This window comes from Spea bombifrons, chromosome 5 (genome assembly GCF_027358695.1).
Source record: "Spea bombifrons isolate aSpeBom1 chromosome 5, aSpeBom1.2.pri, whole genome shotgun sequence".
Lineage (NCBI taxonomy): Eukaryota > Metazoa > Chordata > Amphibia > Anura > Pelobatidae > Spea > Spea bombifrons.
Window position 1 is genome coordinate 50,583,381 of NC_071091.1, and position 18,722 is coordinate 50,602,102.

General features: G+C 40.4%; 1 protein-coding gene across 1 annotated transcript in view; it reads right to left on the reverse strand.

The window, feature by feature from the left end:
- Positions 1–18,722, reverse strand: part of ADCY2 (adenylate cyclase 2) — a 276,856-nt gene that overhangs the window by 159,955 nt on the left and 98,179 nt on the right. The window contains exon 3 of the mRNA XM_053467615.1: positions 14,628–14,789. Coding sequence (XP_053323590.1) covers positions 14,628–14,789 — 162 coding nt within the window. The remainder of the gene's footprint in view (positions 1–14,627; positions 14,790–18,722) is intronic.

Sequence of the window (18,722 nt, forward strand, 5' to 3'; positions counted from 1 at the left end):
AACAAGTAAAAATGCAAAAAGGATAAAACCCACAGCCCGTTCCCCCTCCCCACCTAACTAAACCCCACCACCACCACTAAATAAATTACAGACAGTAACTAGTAATAGGCAGGCCTGAAGACGTGCAGCAACTTAGCACATGGAGTCAGCAGACAAGTGAAGCAAATTCGCGCCCAAAATACAGGCTGTCAAAGCGGCTTTTTTTTTGTGTGTATTTGGAGCGCTTTTGCAAAGAAGAGACTGATTGCTCCAATAAAATCAAGGGGTGTGTAGACTTTTTAAATCCACTGTATGTGCAAATGGGCCAAAAATGATTTAGACAAATTTTTCGGTTTACTTTTGGCCCATTCTTTTTCGTACAAAGAATTAGTTTGGTGTCTGATGCTCACAGGAGAGAGGATGTCATAGAAGCTCTGCAATTTTGGCGGAACTTTACACAGTGTTATCTTAGGGCAAAATGGCGGAGCTTCCAGCCACATCCTCTACCCTGACCCTCCGATCGTCATACCCCAACATCATAATTATTTTCCATCCACAACCACCATATTAACAAACCCCATCCTCATCATCATCATATTCTTCCTCACCATCATTTCTACCCCTAGTATTATCATATTGTATCTCAATCTTCATGACTCCCTAATATAACTCATCATATTTATACCCACTCACCATTATTTACTCATCATCTTCATACCCTTCCCTTTACATGACTCACTTCATATTCATTCAAATATATTCCTCACTGTCCTTGGAGTCTAGCAGTCCGTAGTGTAGTCTTGCTAGGCCTGTCTGCCAGTCATCGCTGTGCCGGTTATGATGTCATATCCAGCTGACCAGACACGCAGTGGGAGTGTAAAGAGTTTAAACCTGTGCACAAATATCTTTTGCCCCTGCCCCAGAATATCCCGTTAGGCCAGTCCTTCCCTGTTTGTTATAAGATAAACACTAAATATATTTGTATATTGTATATATAATAAAATAATATACATACATGTGTTCAAATAAAATTGTGTACTTGTTTTTTGGACAACTACACAAAATGAGATGTATCTCAGTCTGCTCACTTGCTTTATTGTATCAAAATACTAGCACAAAAAATAAGTTGTTTATATATGTGTGTATATATATATATATATATATATATATATATATATATATATATATATATATAGTATAAATACACACACAAACACATAGTATTAAAATTGTTTTTCAATCATGTTCAGTATAATTTACTATCCTGTTCTAATTTTCATCTGGAATTATTAGAATTTCCGTTTTACCTTTGGGCAACTAGCAGATTCATAGGAGCGGTAAACTGTAAGCAGGGCAGAGGCTGACCCAGCTGTGACCTAATTATATAACCATTCTATTCACTACTCATGTTGCTGAAGGCATACTTTTAAGTGCAAGTCTTTAATGTCATATTCACAAAAGATTAATAACAAATTAATAACACCATGTTCATTCCCATTGCTTCCTATGAAATAATAGCATTTATAGCCAAAAGGGAAATTTGAAAGGGAAAAATATTTGTAGACAATGTTTGGTTTTACAACGCAAAACTTGCTGAGAAGCATCATGCTTCTTTAAACAAACAAGTATCTAATAAAAACCTAAAATGTTGGTTGGTGTGATTTGAGGGTTCAGACTGAAATATGTTCTACTCTTTTAAAGTGTTGGATATTAGGTTTCCAAGTTCATTAGATATATCCAGTTGTTGCAATAACATGTTTTTTTTACTGCTAATAATGTTATACTGGACATTAAGAATGGAACCTTTTTCCTTTCTCTTTAGTGGTGTTGTATTATATGCATTGTTCTTGTTTAAAGGAAGACTACATCAGTAGTTCTTGCAAATGTATTCTCTAGAACAGAAGTACCGGTACTTTCCTTCCACTGATCGCTGCTTAAGCTCTAAATCACCAGAGGAGGGAGAAACAGTAGAATATTTGTCAGGGGAGTGTAGCATTTTATTTAATGTTGTTCATTCCCTGCTGTCAGAGTGGTTTGGTCTGCTCTCTTCCTCTCTGGTAGCTGCTTCTTCACAGGCACAGAGTTGGCAGAGACAATGTTTGGGCAGAGACACAGTTTGCATGCTGCAGACACATGGTAGTTTATATCAAACGTCTATTGCAGTTAGGGTTAGTTACTACTCCAGCTGTTGAGACTTAATGTCTAGTCTGATATGTTGCGTATTATGGGAATGTGAGTACTCAACAACTGGCATATGTTATTTTATTTATTATTATGGATTGGTGCTGCAGCTGCTGTTGAATCCACATTTCATGATTCTCAGCCATCCATGTGTTTGGCTGAAAACCATGAAAAATGTTAGCACTTTGAATGCCAAATGCTAGCCACAACAGCTGCAAAACTTTCAAGTGACCTTTTAGGTTCTAAGCCTTTGTGTCCATTTTTTATAACCCCCTAACTATTCTCTTTGTAATACCTTAGAGTGTTTGCTGTGCATCACAGAGCCACACTACACTACACTGATGACACCTAGTATTTTTATAGTGTCTCTCTCCCAGTTGGACTCAAAGCACTTTTAGCACACACTCTCAGGAATTAACCAAATCCAATGAACGGTACTGATTTATCAACCGCAGAAGGATGAAGGGCTGAGTTGAACCTGTCAGGATTTCAACCTGCAGCCATGAGGTTTAACTAGTCTCTGCAGCCAGGGGCATTTACCACTTCAGCTATCTCACCAGCTAACGTCCCTTAGAAGCTCAGGATTCACAGGTGTGTTCTACAGCCCAAAAAGTGCATGTGTTTAATAATTGTGAAAATTGAGAAACATTCTTCTTTTAAATGTCTTACTCACTTTAGTAATTTCCTATCAATATGTCACATAGTCACATCCTTGTTTTGTTAAAATCCTGGTCCTAGCCATACCGCTAAACACATCATCTGTCATAAAATATACACTCCAGTAGATCTGCTGGCAACTGCTTTATTAACAAAACTAAACTAAACAGTAGCCAGTCCATGTTCCTGTAACAGATTGGAGTTTTCACCACTCCGTTGATGGAAGTTGTCTTGATGTTATTGGAGGTAGGGGAGACCATTACATTTGTAATGGCTCAGAGATGCCTGCGGTTCCTACGAATTACAGCACCCGTCTCAGTCTGTACTATATATGAACAAGTGTCTTGCCAGTGACACACAACAGTAGCAGGGGTCTTTTCCTTGTCCATCTTCACTCTGACCAGCGGCAATCCTTTGCCATGTGCACTCAGGCATTCCACCTCAAAGAGTATAGTACCTACTTAGGGACACACAGACGAACCAGCAGCTAGGCCAACTCTTCCAAATGAACTTTACAACACTGTAAAAGTCCCACAAAGTTTCTAGTTTGATTTTCTCCAGTCTTGCTTCTGAGAGCAGACATAAGGACGTAACAGAGTCCACAAACATTTGGACCTCATTGCAGTCAGAGCACTATCCTCCAAGGGAAGTCTAGATAGAGTGTCACCTACCACCATTTTCTTCCCAGGCATGTGTATGGCTTGGACACGGAACCTCAGAAAGCTTATCCAGATCAAATGAGTTAATCAGAGGCACCAGGTGCTTGCAATCTTTTCCCAGGCTGAAGCAATCCAGGGCCACCAGATATCATTCTAATCGCTCGCAGGCCCACACGCCTGCTAGACTCTCAATTTGGGCATACTGGTTTTCTGTATCTATTAGGCGGAACAGAAAGCCACTAGGCACATTATCTATCACTTTATTTGCTGTATATTGGAACTTTTTCTAGACTGAGACTCTAGAGGTATGTGGTACTGCTGAATCTACACCTGGCACTGTGTGTATATGGCTTTTTTTATTGCCTCAATTATGCTTTGAGCCTGCATACACTACAGGTCGGCCTCTTTCTTAAGCAAAATAGGAAACAGTATCCAACAAGGAGTAGAATGCAGGACTACTGGAGGTATAAGGAACAGTCCAGAGTAGTGAAGATAGGGCACGATAAAATAAATCAGGTAGAGGCAGCACACAAATAACGAAGTCAGGTCACAGGCAGAGATCAGGTTCAGGCAGCAATCAATAGCGTAGTCAGGTCACAGGCAGGGATCAGGTGCAGGCAGCAATCAAAAATAGCGTAGTCAGGTCACAAGCAATGGTCAGGCAACATATAGGGTCAAACAGGATACAAATAGGTTGAGGAGCACAGAACTGGGGACGCTGTGTAGGGTACAGAGCGTCTCAGAATATCTGAGCGCCGACATAAGGGAGCTTGGAGGTTTTATAGAGATCTCAGACGTGGCGTCTGACGTCACGTCTAGATCTCCACCCTCCGTACCGCCCCCAACCACCTCTTTCCTATGAGACGGCACCAGAGGTGCCGCCCCTCCAGGGGAAGCCTCTATCTCCACTCCTCCCCCTCCCTCCTCCACACAGTTAGCAGGAGGAGGAGGACTTAGGGCGGCGCCATGGGGACCTGGACCGCGTCGCCGACGCGTTCCCCGGCTCCCCGCGTGGACGCGGGGAGTGTAGAACGCGCTGCCCGAGCTGGTGACCGGGACCAGGAGCCGGACGGTACGTGCCTTACACTAACTGTACTAGACAGCATCAGGTCTCAGGACTCAGTACTGGTTCACAATTTAATAAGGCATGTCCCCGAGCATGTCACTCTGTATTCCATTAATTATAGAGACAAAGCCTAATCTACAAGCCATGGTGTAGTTAAGGAGGTTGTTACCACCCTGACCTCTTATCACATAGAGGCATAAGGTTAAATGACTTGACTTATTCACACTGTGGGTAAGGAATCTGCCCACACAGTCTACACACTCCATCTGGGGCATTGACACATGTTCTACTTGCTTCCAAGGTATTTTTTGGTAAAGTTTTAAAGTTTTTTTCAGACATAACAGAGATATCTGCCCCTGTGTCAATCTTAAATTTGATAAACGTCCCCATCACAGGGAGTTCCACACGCCAACTGTCATTAGTGTCTGGCCACTGTGACACTGATCCAAGCAATAGTTAATCTTCACATTTAGATTCACATCCAACTTCTATTTCCTTTACCATTTATTTTCTGGATGTCACTTCAAATTGGTCCATTGCATTTCCTACATCTCTTATTCTTAGCAGCCCATGAATGCAGTTACAGCAAGAGCAGCATGATTTCTATATTGTGCAATTACTTTCTTTTCACTACCTCTTTCATCTCTGAATCTTGTTTCATTTTATCCTCTCTTCTCCTCTTATCTGTTCATTTCTACCTCTCTTTCTTTCTTTTTTACACATAACAACTCTTATACCTACCATACCTCACTTCCATCACACCTCACACCCAACACATCTCACTTCTATTACACCGAAACATCACACCACTTATTACCACAAATTCAGCCTTCACGACCCACATCCATCATACCCCACACCTATCGCACCAAGCCATCAAACACACTCCCTATTACCTTGAGCAGAGCTAGGATTTCCAGCAGATACAAAAGGGGTGGGCCAGACCAAAGGAAGCAGGATCGAAAAGATGAGGTGTGTCGAAACAGAGGCAACTGGTGGAGTGGGTGGGAGAAGGAGAGAGGCGGTAGATGTCAAAAAAGTCCCTTACCTATGTCTCTATTGGTGCTGGCAGCTGAAGAGGGAGCCCCTCCTTTTGATGAAGATTGACCCCCGGTCCCATTCATCACAAAGGAAATAAATACCATCTTTGCATTGCTGGTATTTTAGTTTGCTGGCACTGGCTTCAAAGGGCTGGTTACTGGCTGTGCTGGTAAAATACCAGCTAGGTAGCAACCTTAGGTTGCAGGTTTCTCTTTTGCATGTAGAGTTGTCAATCAGTCATACTTAAGTAATGTCAAGTTTTCTCTGGAATGATAAATCATGCTTCGCTATCTAGAAGTTTGATTGACAAATATGGGAGATGCCAGGAGAGCTCTATCTACTGGAATGCATAGTGCCTACTGTTCAATTTGGTGGAGGGATAATGTTGTGGGGATTTTTTTCTCAGGGTTTGAGCTAGGCCCCTTAGCTCCAGTGAAAGGTAATGTTAATGCTACAGCATACAAAGGCATTTAAGACAAATATATGTTTCCAACTTTGTGGCACCAGTTTGGGGAAGGTTTTTTCCTGTCCCAGCATTATTGTATCCTTGTGCACAAAGCAAGGTCCATATAGACATGGATTTTTGAGCTTGGTCTGAAGAAACTCACCTTGCACACTGACCCTAACCCCACAGAACATCTTTGAGAGCTAGGCCTTCTCGCCCAACAGTGCCTTACCTCACAAATGCTTGTTAGGCTGCACTCCAAGAGGGGAGTCCCGGCAAGGGAGATTGTTAAAGCAGGTCGTGCAGATGTGCCGGCAGCGGAGGTTGTTTACGTGCATCGCCGCAGCCGGTGAACATCTGCACGATGCGTTTTACCTCTGCCCCCAAGACTTACCAGAGCAGACTCCCAGGTGTCTTGCGGGGCCGGCGGGGGACATCTACGCAATACGTGTATACAACTTCCGGTGCTCTGGTAAGTCTGGGGGGGGGCAGAGTGACAGCATATCTCGGGGGGGCAGTGGCAGCATATCTCGGGGGGGCAGTGGCAGCATATCTCGGGAGGGAGGACAGAGTGGCAGCATATCTTGGGGGGGACAGTGGCAGAATATCTCAGGGGGGAGGACAGAGTGGCAGCATATCTCGGGGGGGAGAGTGGCAGCATATCTAGGGGGTGGGAGGGACAGAGTGGCAGCATATCTATTACAAAACTTTTTCTTTAAAAAAGCACCAAACTTTTAGGGTGCGGCCTATATTCGGGTGCGGCCTATATCCGAGCCAATACGGTATGTATGTGGGGTGTTGTTTCCACATCTGACATTGTTCCCTATTGTTTTTCAGTGATCTTGTGTTTGCCTCCTGATTTGGTTTTGGTTACATTCTGATACATGGTATCTGACTTCTCTCCTGTGATAATTTAAGGCCAGCACACAGTCAGGCATATTCAGCCACAGCACCCAGTCTGCTTCTGGAGCAACAGATGGGGTGAATATGAACCACTGTAGGTCAGAGGTCCACCAGGAGTTTGCCTAGTGTGCCAGAAGGCCACTCCAGTACTGATCAGAAGTGCCAGAAGGATAACTATATACTCCAGAGAGGTAACTTGACCCCTACTTAGTTTTATTGTATCTTCTTACTTTGATTGGATTTTGCTATGAGTCAATCACAGAATGATCATGTCTATAATTGATAAGTAAATTAAAGTGAGGGGTAGTTATCAATAAAGTTATCCTTTGTGGATTTTGGTCACATGACACAGTAAATTATATAATTACATAAATATCGATGCAGCAAATGGCATCTACTAGCCACAGGTTGTCACCTGTTGTCACCTATTCCTAGGTACTCTACTGACAATAAAAAATGTCAAAAATATTGGGAATTCCTTTTTTAGGTCTCTAGGGAACACATAAACACAATTAATTATTAGGTTACAGGCACGTTGCATTGTGTTTTTTCCTACTTCCAACAATAACTATAACAAGCAAATTTGGTTTATCCTGTTATGACTGGGTTAATATTAATGCCTTTTTCAGTCATTGTAGCCACATGCTGCTTTTAATCTGATATGTCTTTGCTACAAAATACTTGCAAGGCTACTGTCATACAAATGTCACACCATAGGCCGTCTCCAAGGGACCCAGTGGGATTAATTAATGAATAAAATAGAAATCAGACCAAGAAATAGGACACGATGTATAAAACATGTATTTCTGGTAGGACTTTATTGCTTATATAATTGTAATATTTTTCAGATGATGACAACCAGCACCAAGGTTATTCAACCTTGCATGTTTGTGTTTTTTTGAAGCTTTAAAAGCACATGCACACATTTTCTCCTGAATACAGTAAGTTAAATAATTATTGACATTAATCCTACTGAAGGAAAATGTTAAATTATGTTTGGCACAATTATTGGCACCTCTATGAATTCATATGAGAAAAAAATATTTCAAGTATATTTCCATTGATATTTTATTTTTTATAGCACTCCTGGGTGACTAGGAACAGCAAATTTGCCTTTTTTTTTAAACAGGGTATAAATATTAGGTCACACATTGGCCAACCTCCCTTGAAAATGCCAATTTCCACCACCAGGGCAATAATTAAAATGTTTCAGTCAACTGGAAATGTTATGAGTCACCCTGGGAGAAGACGTGTGTCTATATTGTTTCAACACACTGTGTTGAAGATGGTTCAAGTGGCCAGAAGATCCCCATGGATCACAGCTGGAGAATTGCAAAAGCAAGCGGCTTCAATGCTGAGTGCCAGAATATCCCAGTGCTCAACATCAATAGCTGGCATGTATTGCAAAGGCAGAGGTGGAACAAAAGTCTGTATTAACTGAACTTGTAATCCCTTTATTTGGGGCCAGTTAGGGGCAGATGCATGGTTTTCCCAACTGGCCCTGCTCCTCCAGGGACAGACAATTTAGTCTATCTCTGGAGAGACCTGGCAGGGTGTCAGACATCAGCGTCTGGCTTCCTGCCCCTGCAGGGACAGGGCTGGTGAGGGGAGATCTTTTGTTCTGCCTCTGGCAAAGCCGCAGAGAAAGCATCCTCTGTGTTGTTCTGCCAAGGTCTCTAGGCCATCGTAGTGTGGCCAAATCAGAATATATAACTCAAATGTGGTTTAGGCTTAAGGTAAGTCGATAGTCAAGTTGTGTGCAAGTTTATAATGGACTATTTTTTGAACAACTTGATAGTAGAAAGATTATGTTTGAGTTGCCAATCAACCCCAAATTGATTGATAATGTTTAATTTAAAATGTATTGGGTAACAGGATGTCACAAGAAATTCCTTTTCAAACGACAAACGTCTAGTATTTTATGGGTCATTCAATGAGTAGTTTATCCTGAGCTGGGATATAATCATCTTGCTGTGGCCTTTTTCATGTATCAACATTTGACTAATTCCTGGCCTCTCTACAATATCGTATCTTGTCTGAATGCAAGTATACAGTGACCTGGCTATTCTCAGTCTCGCTGGTTATTCATTCTACCTTAATTTCTGACTTTGTTATTCTGTCGCTCCTCTGATACTTTGCTCGTTGGTAAGCAGCTAAGACTTGGTATTGGGTTAATTCAAAGTGAGGAAGTAGTTCCACTGTCTAACACCCTTAGCCTTCCAAGGAAAATTATAAAAAATAAATCTATACAAAATAAAATGTTTACAATTTTGAAAATGCTCTTGACTAATCCCTTCTATTGTATATATGAGAGAGAGAGACAAATATATTATACTTACACAGCAAGCAAAATCATTTTTTTGTTTTTGCCCTGTTTGCTTTCAGATAATTAACTTTGTCTCCTAACCATTTGTTTTGGATGAAATTTAAAGGCCCCTGCAACCTTCTGGACTCACTTGTCACTTACTGGAGTAGCATCTCAAGGAAGATATCCAGACTAGATTGTGCATCACAAAGACCACCCCCACCAGCAACAGCAGCACTACACCAATAGATAGACACACCCAGCACCACACTATGGGATTGAATTGCTCCAAAGACTGGACCATTTTAATGAACTGATCCATTAGATTTATCAAGGTGAAAAGGCAGCATTAGTAAGGCAGTTGGCATGCACTAGCAGACAGGCACATCCAGCCCCACGGTACATTACTAAAAACATGTAAAGAATAGATTCCTCAGATTAAGGAAGGAGATCATCGGTAGATCGTCAGGAGCGCGGCAGTAGGGCACAGGGCCTGGGCAAGCACTGGCAGACACATTGTACAGAACCAAATTTCACCCAAGATTTTTACAAAATGAGCGAATAGATCCCTTTAGAAAAATGAATGAGTGGCTGTTGCAGACACATCCAGGCCCACAGTGCAGGCCTGACTTTAAAATAAGAAAAACGTTTACAGAATTGACCCCTCAGTGTGAGGAAGAAGATTCCAAGCGTTTTCAAGAACACCACTACCTGCAAAATTAATGCCCAGTCCTTTCTGCCCAAGTGCAGAGCCCATGGATCTTTTCCATGATGTCCAGGGTGGAGTTCCAGCAGGTTTTTATGTCCTGAAGTAGATGGTGCTTGGGTAGACCCGCTTTCACACTGCATTGAAAGTGTTCGGCAATTTTATGGCACGTTTTGACCAGTTTTGACAGCCTGCACTATCCCTCAGTTGAAATGAGGGCCCTTACCACCAGATATAGTGTATATGCCATGCAACACAAAACCACTTCTTTGACTGCTTTGACCATATTTGCTGCAATTTACCACGGGATTGCACTCCTTAATCCTGATTTCCCAGCTGGGCTCTACCTCTGTCCAGAAAAGGGGACAGGGGTAGAGCTCAGGGGATGCTCAAAGTGGACAGTTGGGAGGCATGTCCTATTGTAATATTATGCACTGGAGAACCAGGATATGTATATAATTCTTCAGATAGCTGTTTAATAAGTCACCTGGAACAACTTTTCATTAATCATGAGAACACAAAAAACTGCCTATGTATTTCCCAATTTATCATAGAAAAAAAAATCTGCACTTTTTAAGATATTTGCTCAAAATGACAAGTAAGCTTTTTGGTTATACTGACTAACAAATTACATAGCTGACTAATTTCACAGCAAATGATTATCCTATACATTATTTTAATTACGCTCCCTTTAATGTGATGACTATGTGCAGACTAGAAATATGCTAGACATTCATACAGTGTAAGTACCCTGGGGTATTGCCAAACGCACAAGAGCATGGCTTGATCCCAAAGCAACTTTAACACACAGATTCAAATGTATGTGTAGATCAGTAGACATAATGATATCTGGAGCCCCCTGCTCTCTTAAGAAAGTTGTAAAAAACAATTAAAAATGTACATGAGCATTGTATGAGGATTAATGAGTACACAGGTGTGACAAAGGTTGGAACATAGGCATAAGCATGCCTGGGAACTCTCAACACCTGAATCCTCTGGATCGCGGGAGCGGAGTCTTGACACGCCCCACTCCCGCCCATTTTCCCTCTAGATGGGGGTGTTTCCCACTGACATCAGTGAGAACGCCCCCAATGTCAGCGGGAACACCCAAAAACCCAAGGGCAGAGTATAGAATATTTGATACTGTACTAACCTCAACGTGCGAGGACAGGGATTTAGGGGTACTTATTTCTGAGGATTTAACGGTAGGTAGACAATGCAGTAGAGCAGCAGGTAATGCTAGCAGAATGCTTGGTTGTATAGGGAGAGGTATTAGCAGTAGGAAGAGGGAAGTTCTCATGCCGTTGTACAGATCACTGGTGAGACCTCACTTGGAGTATTGTGTACAGTACTGGAGAGCGTATCTCCAGAAGGATATAGAAACGTTGGAGAAAGTGCAGAGAAGGGCTACTAAAATGGTTTATGGATTACAAGATAAACCTTACCAGGACAGGTTAAAGGATCTTAACCTATATAGCCTGGAAAAAAGACAGGGGGGATATGATAGAAACATTTAAATACTTAAAGGGAATCAACAAGGTAAAGAAAGGGAGTTTATTTAAGGGGAAATACTACAACAACAAGAGGACATAGTCATAAGATACAGGGGCAAAGGTTTAATGGTAACATCAGGAAATATTAAGGAAAAATAGACTGTATGGGCCTAACGGTTCTTATCTGCTGTCACTTTGATAGAATGAAACAAAAAAGTTGCTTTAACCCAGTGCATGCATTCCGTTTTAATTTAACAATAATACAGTACAGAACAGTCATGATGAATTTAGAATTTGGATATTGACACTAATATGTCTGGTTAAATGATTCCTCAGAGTAAGGAAGGAGTAGGGTAGAGGGCCTGAGCAGGCACTGGCAGACACACATCTAGCCACATTTTGCAGCCACATTTTGTTTTTCTAACTTTCTATAACATGTCTTTCTGCAGTACTGTATGTGTTTCTTATGTAGCATTGCTTTAAGTCTATACTTTTTCATTAGAAAGTTCACTGGTCACCGCGCAACCTTGACATTTTTCTGCGAGAGAAAAGTAAATTGACAAATCCAATTGTGATCATCATTGTTTTAATTTTTAGTGAACACATTCTTAATTATGTTTGTAAACACAATTCAAAAGATGTATGCCTTGGAGCTGGATAATGCATAGCTTTAGGATGGATGGGATTCCTATAAAATGGATTACAATTCATTAGACTTGTGTATTCGTATTCAGGCGAACATGAAAACGCACACAAAGGGTGCGTTTTCGTTGTTCAGCCCGAATACCGAACATACGAACATGGCGGTGGCAAAACGAATAGGAAGATGAAGACACACAACACGAAGAATCTTCGTGTTCATCTTTGTTTTCTAATCTCGCTGGTCCCTTCCCTATCTAACCTACCTTATCTACGCAGCATTGCAGGGGTTTACGGGAGGGAAACCCGTAGGTTCGCCTTCAGGAGTTAAAGGGCGATGCGAGCAACTCAATTAGTCACCTGCAGGGGCCTCCTCTGGCATCAATCAATTGGTGAACTTCATTGGTTGATGGCAGAGGAGGCCCCTGCCAGCGACCAATATAGTTGCTCGTACAGACCTTTAAAATCCTGGAGCCTGCTGTGTTGTGCGTACCACGTTAACCCCGTATTATCCCCTTCTACAAAAAACGGCAAAAAAACCCGAAGAAAACAAAAGAATGAACACGAAGAATGTACACGAATATTCGCCCGAACCGAACACAGGAACGGACAATATTCGTGGGTCATCAACAAGGTTTTTTTGCATTCTAAATACTTTATATGTAATTTAAAATTACATTTCCATGTACATCTCCATAGTATCACTATACTATCAGGCAGAACACATTAACCCTTGTTTATGGTGAAATCTGCTTTATAATCTAGGATGCTGCATATTTTTGCTTGCCAAAAAACAGTATGGTGCATGCTAGAATGTCCAGGCTGGAAACCTTTCCTGTTATTTATCAGGCACATGTGCAGAAAAGTAGTTGTCATTTGTAAAGCACAGTATAAATATTGAGAATAGCACTGGCCTGTTTCCAAATGCCTAAACACCCAGACACCCATAAGGAATAAAATGAAATACATCAGTCTATCATTTTTATCATGCCTTATTCACTTTCAACCCATTTTCCCACCATAGCTCTCCGACATTTACTTATTTCTTTTAACATATTTAAAATAGGTATACTAGTTTAGTATAGCATGGCAAAGAGTATGTGGACTATACAGCTTTGGTAGCAGAACATAAGACAACCAATACAAAATAAAAAGATTTTTCAGATATGAAGTGTTTCGAATCCCAGTCAACAACATTTTATTTGAAAAGAGGAACATAGACAGTGATGTCATCACAAAACATATATGTAATGAAGTAAAGAAAAAAGTACTCTCAAAGTAAATTTTCACCCCATGGCTAAAGTAAACAGGCATCCGTTAGGGCAGCAGAGAAGGTTATGAAAATTGATACGGGCAAAGATTTTAAAACTGCTTTTATCACATTAGCAAACAAAATAATGGTCCAATCAGCATGGGAGACCATAAATACTTTTTATACATAACCCTCAAAAGATCAGAGTGAAAAGGTCTACAGAGATGATGACTGTGGATACTGATGTTGCCTCTGGGTACGTTATGGTATTTTCTGAAGAAAAAATACATTTACTGGAAAAATTTTATTTTTTAATTCTACCGAGTGCTGAAGTGATCAACTGGGCTTTGCCTACCTCTGGATCACTGGAAAGAAAATATATTGGTAATATTAACATACTGTATGTAATACATGGATGCTATATTTATAATATTCTTAGTTTATATGCCATAACAGATAGTGGCATGTCAATTTACCATAACATCATCCAATCTAAAAAAAATCTTCATTAATGTAAATAATTTAATCTAAAGTATCCTAAATATCATTTTTAGCATCTTTGCAAATGGTTTCTGCATCTAATCTAATGTCTCAATATTAATACATGTGAATGTGAACAAAACAGGGAAAAAATATTTTCAGATATTCAGGACAGAATCTTAGCAGCAATTACATATACTATATGGTCAAGACAAATTTCCTGTTGTTTTCAATAAGATAACCAGTGTGAATATAGACCAGGGAATTCAGTAGATGTACTTTATTTAGACTTTTTTATACAGAGCCAAACAGGAGGTTGGTAGAAAACTAGTAGGATACAAGTAGATTTATTAGAAATAAGATTTATCATAACACTTAAAAACTGTATAGAAGAACTATTCAAATTGGACATTAAACAACTTAAAATATTAAGACTGTTACAGTTTTAACTTATTTGGGTTAACTGGCATGTGTTATTTTAATAGCATTAGAGCTTATAGATGTGTGATCTTCAGAGTTTTTTAATGCACATATGATGTCATATCCCAGCATTCAGTAGCCTGAGCTGAAAACACATTTAGTACAATATTGTTGGCAACTGTAACCTGAAGTTTTCAGTCACTCCACTAGATCACCAAGAATGAGAGAGGTCTTGCTCCGATGCTAGATTAAGTAGATATTTGGGAGGACTTCTTCAAATGTGAATGATTTATAACTCTGTCTCAGGTTCAACATACATAGACCTACTGTTTGTCGTAGCGATTTATTAATCTGTTATGTTCCTTAATTGTAAGCAAATATTTTTAAAATACGACACATACCTGCCACACCAAATGGTCCTTCCCATCTCCTGAAGTAGATAGGTAAACGCTAAGCACTACTGTATGGGATGCTGAGGTCAGAACACTGGCGATTATTGCATCTCGCATATTGAATGGAAGCATGGTGTACACCACAAAAATAATGAATAAAAAAAAGGATACCTGTGTAAAAACAGAACATAAAATTATTTTCAGAAACCAAATCTATTAATTGTAGGTGAATAAAAAATGTTATTAAAGACAAGTCATGGTTGCTACAAATAGAATTTTCATTATCACTTAGAACAGGGATGTAGTTGAAAAAGTAATATTCATTTGAACTTTAATCCCTTAAGGACCAGGCTGTTTTTTACCTTTTGTACCCTTTGGGACCAAGGCTGTTTTAACACTTTTGTGCTGCTCGTGTTTAGATGTAATTTTCTCCTCACTCATTTAGTGTACCCACACAAGTTACATATTGTTTTTTTGGGACAAGAAGGGCTTTGTTCAGATTTTTTTGATCATATTATCTAATTTCCTATAAAAAAAATTAATAAAATATGAAAAATTAAAAAAAAAATAATAATCAGACTTTTTTTTGCAAGTTATTGGGCAAAATGTTGCGTTTTAGTAACATAGTAACATAGTTCATAAGGTTGAAAAAAGACCAAAGTCCATCAAGCTCAACCTATATACATATTGTGTCCCTACTGTGTTGATCCAGAGGAAGGCAAAAAACCCTTATGAAGCAGATGCCAATTGCCCCATACCAGGGGGAAAATTCCTTCCCGACTCCAAATATGGCGATCAGAATAAATCCCTGGATCAACGTTCTGTCCCTAATATCCATAACTTGTAATATTATTGCTTTCAAGAAACAAGTCCAGGCTCCTTTTGAACTCTTTTATTGATTTTACCATTACCACTTCCTCTGGCAGAGAGTTCCATAATCTCACCGCTCTTACTGTAAAGAACCCCCGTCTGTGCTGGTGTAGAAACCTTCTTTCCTCCAGCCGTACAGGGATGTCCCCTTGTTATAGATACAGTCCTGTGTATAAATAGGTCCTGGGAGTGATCTCTGTACTGCCCCCTTATATATTTATACATAGTTATTAAGTCCCCGCTAAGCCGTCTTTTTTCCAAACTAAATAACCCTAATTCTGATAATCTTTCTGAGTACTGTAGTCCTTCCATTCCCCTTATTACTCTGGTTGCCCGTCTTTGTACCCTCTCCAGCTCCACTTTATCTTTCTTGTACACTGGTGCCCAGTACTGTACACAGTATTCCATGTGTGGTCTGACTAGTGACTTGTACAGTGGTAGAATTATTTCCTTGCCGTGGGCATCTATGCCCCTTTTAATGCACCCCATGATTTTATTTGCCTTAGCAGCAGCTGCCTGACACTGGTCGCTACAGGTAAATTTACTGTTAACTAAAACTCCCAAGTCCTTTTCCATGTCAGTCGTCCCCAGTGTTTTCCCATTTAATACATATTCCCACCCTGGATTTTTCTTCCTCATGTGCATAACCTTACATTTATCTGTGTTGAACTCATCTGCCACATCCCAGCCCAAGCCTCCAACCTAGGCAGATCCATTTGTAATCGTGCACTGTCCTCTATTGTGTTAACCACGTTACAGAGCTTAGTATTGTCTGCAAAGATTGATACTTTACTATACAATCCCTCTACAAGGTCATTAATAAATATATTAAAAAGAATAGGACCCAAAACTGACCCCTGTGGTACCCCACTAGCAACAGTCACCCACTCAGAGTATGTACCATTAATAACCACCCTCTGTTTCCTATCACTGAGCCAGTTACTTACCCACATACACACATTCTCCCCCAGCCCAAGCATTTCAAAATCATTTTTTCTGCCCCATATGTTATTTCGGATATCTTTGAAGCTGGCCAATGCAATTTACCCCACCAGACCATACATTTTTGAAAACTAGACACCTCAAGGTATTTTAACCCTTCCATGCACTACTTTGTGGTAGTAATTTATTGTGTGTTTTTTTATCACTAAAATTGTGCTTCAGGTATGGTTTTACAGCTCCTGGTGTATGTCACTGTCACACAACACCCCAATATGTATTCAGCAATATCTCCCGAGTACAGTGATACCCCACATGAATGGGTACAATGCCACATTTAGAAAGTGCACATTTTTTAGCTTGGAACCTTTACATCTGGTCCTACTGCCTCCATATCCTAATAGGGCCATCTTTCAAGCCGGCTTATTCAATTTACCCCTTCAAGCCATATATTTTTGAAAACTAGACACCCCAAGGTATTCCAAATGCTAGTATTTTAACCCTTTCCATGGATAACATTCTGCCACCAGCCTTTGTGGTAGTAATTATTTTTGTATTTTTTTCACACAAATTGTACATGTTTTTCAATAAACACCATTTTATATTTTTAATAGGGGGCACAGTTTGTTGTGTTTTCTATAAAATCAGTGTCTGTGTATAAATGGTCAATTAGTTTTTTAAGCTCTCACTTGGATGAACAGAGCAGGCTAGATACTGAGCCATGATACTGAGCCATGAGGAGCAGAAAAGAACTGTCAAAAGACCTGCGTAACAAGGTAATATAAATTTATAAAGATGGAAAAGGATATAAAAGGGTAGTACTATTCAATCACTTATTAAGTACTGGGAAATTCGGGGATCTCTTGATATCAAGCCAAGGTCGGGGAAGCCAAGAAAGATTTCAGCCACAACTACCAGAAGAATTGTCCAGGACACAAAGAAAGCCACAGGCAACCTCAGGAGAAATATAGGCTGCTCTGCAGAAAGACGATGTGGTTGTTTCAAGGACCAAAATACAACGATACTTGAACAAAAATGAGCAGCATGGTCGAGTTGCCAGAAAGAAGTCTTTACTGCGTCAATGCCACAAAAGAGCCTGGTTACAATATGCAATGCTACAAAGAGCAAAATAGAGCTTTATGTCACAAATTGTCTGCTTTATGGAAGACAATTTGCATTCTTCCGCACGAAAGCTGCATTCTTCCACAGGAAAGCTACAGCAGATAAAGTTGAAGGTCTCCTGACCTTAATACCATTGAGCCACTCTGAGGAGATCTCAAACGTGTGGTTTATCTAAGATGACCAATGACTTTGCATGACCTGGAGACATTTTGTCATGAGAAATGGGCAGCTATCCCACCTGCAAGAATCTGGTGCCTCATGGACAACTATTACAAAAGACTGCACGCTGTCATTGATTCTAAATACACAGTATTAAGAACTAAGGGTATGCAGACCCTTTTGAACAGGGGTCATTTAATTTTTTTATTTGTTGCCATGCTTTGTTTTATAATTGTGCCATTCAGTTATAACCTACAGTTGAATATGAATCCCATAACAGATAAAAGAAATGTGTTTTGCCTGCTCACTCATGTTTTCTTTAAAAATAGTACATATATTACCAATTCTCCAAGGATATGAAAACTTTTGATCACAACTGTATATATATATATATATATATCCCCCAATTAACCCCTTCACGTCCGGTGACATGTGAGGTACGTCATGCCCAAGTGGGCTTGATGGTTCTGTGACGTAACTGGTATATAATGCTAAAAAATGCCCCTACGTCGCCACAATCATGGTGATCACAGGGGCACTGCTGCTACTGTCTGCTCAGGTGTCTTTGATGGCTCCTACAGGAGCGATTCTACAGGATCAACACGCAATTGTCTGTAAATGGATGATTGTATTCCCAACTGCCACAGGCAGCTTCAGGGAAGGGGGCTATTTGATGCTTAGGTTCCCACATAGGTTAATGGGGTTAATACCCATTTTCTACTGGGCTTTGCTGCTGCTGGTCTGCCTGGAAGCTGGTTTTACCTGGTCGGTAAGGCTTAACTATTCTGGTCCGAGAGACAATATAAACGCTATGGACGCTTTTTTGTTTGCTATTACCCTGAGGAAGTCCCAAAGGGCGAAACATGCTGGCTAAAACGCTACATTCGAGGACGCTGTAGTTTGCTGTTGCCGACAAGGAGTTGTGGCCATTAGGATATCGGTGGTTTCTACAAGAATTGGAGTGCATCCAAACTGAATGAGAAATGCTATCTGCACTCAGTCCGCTTAGGAGAG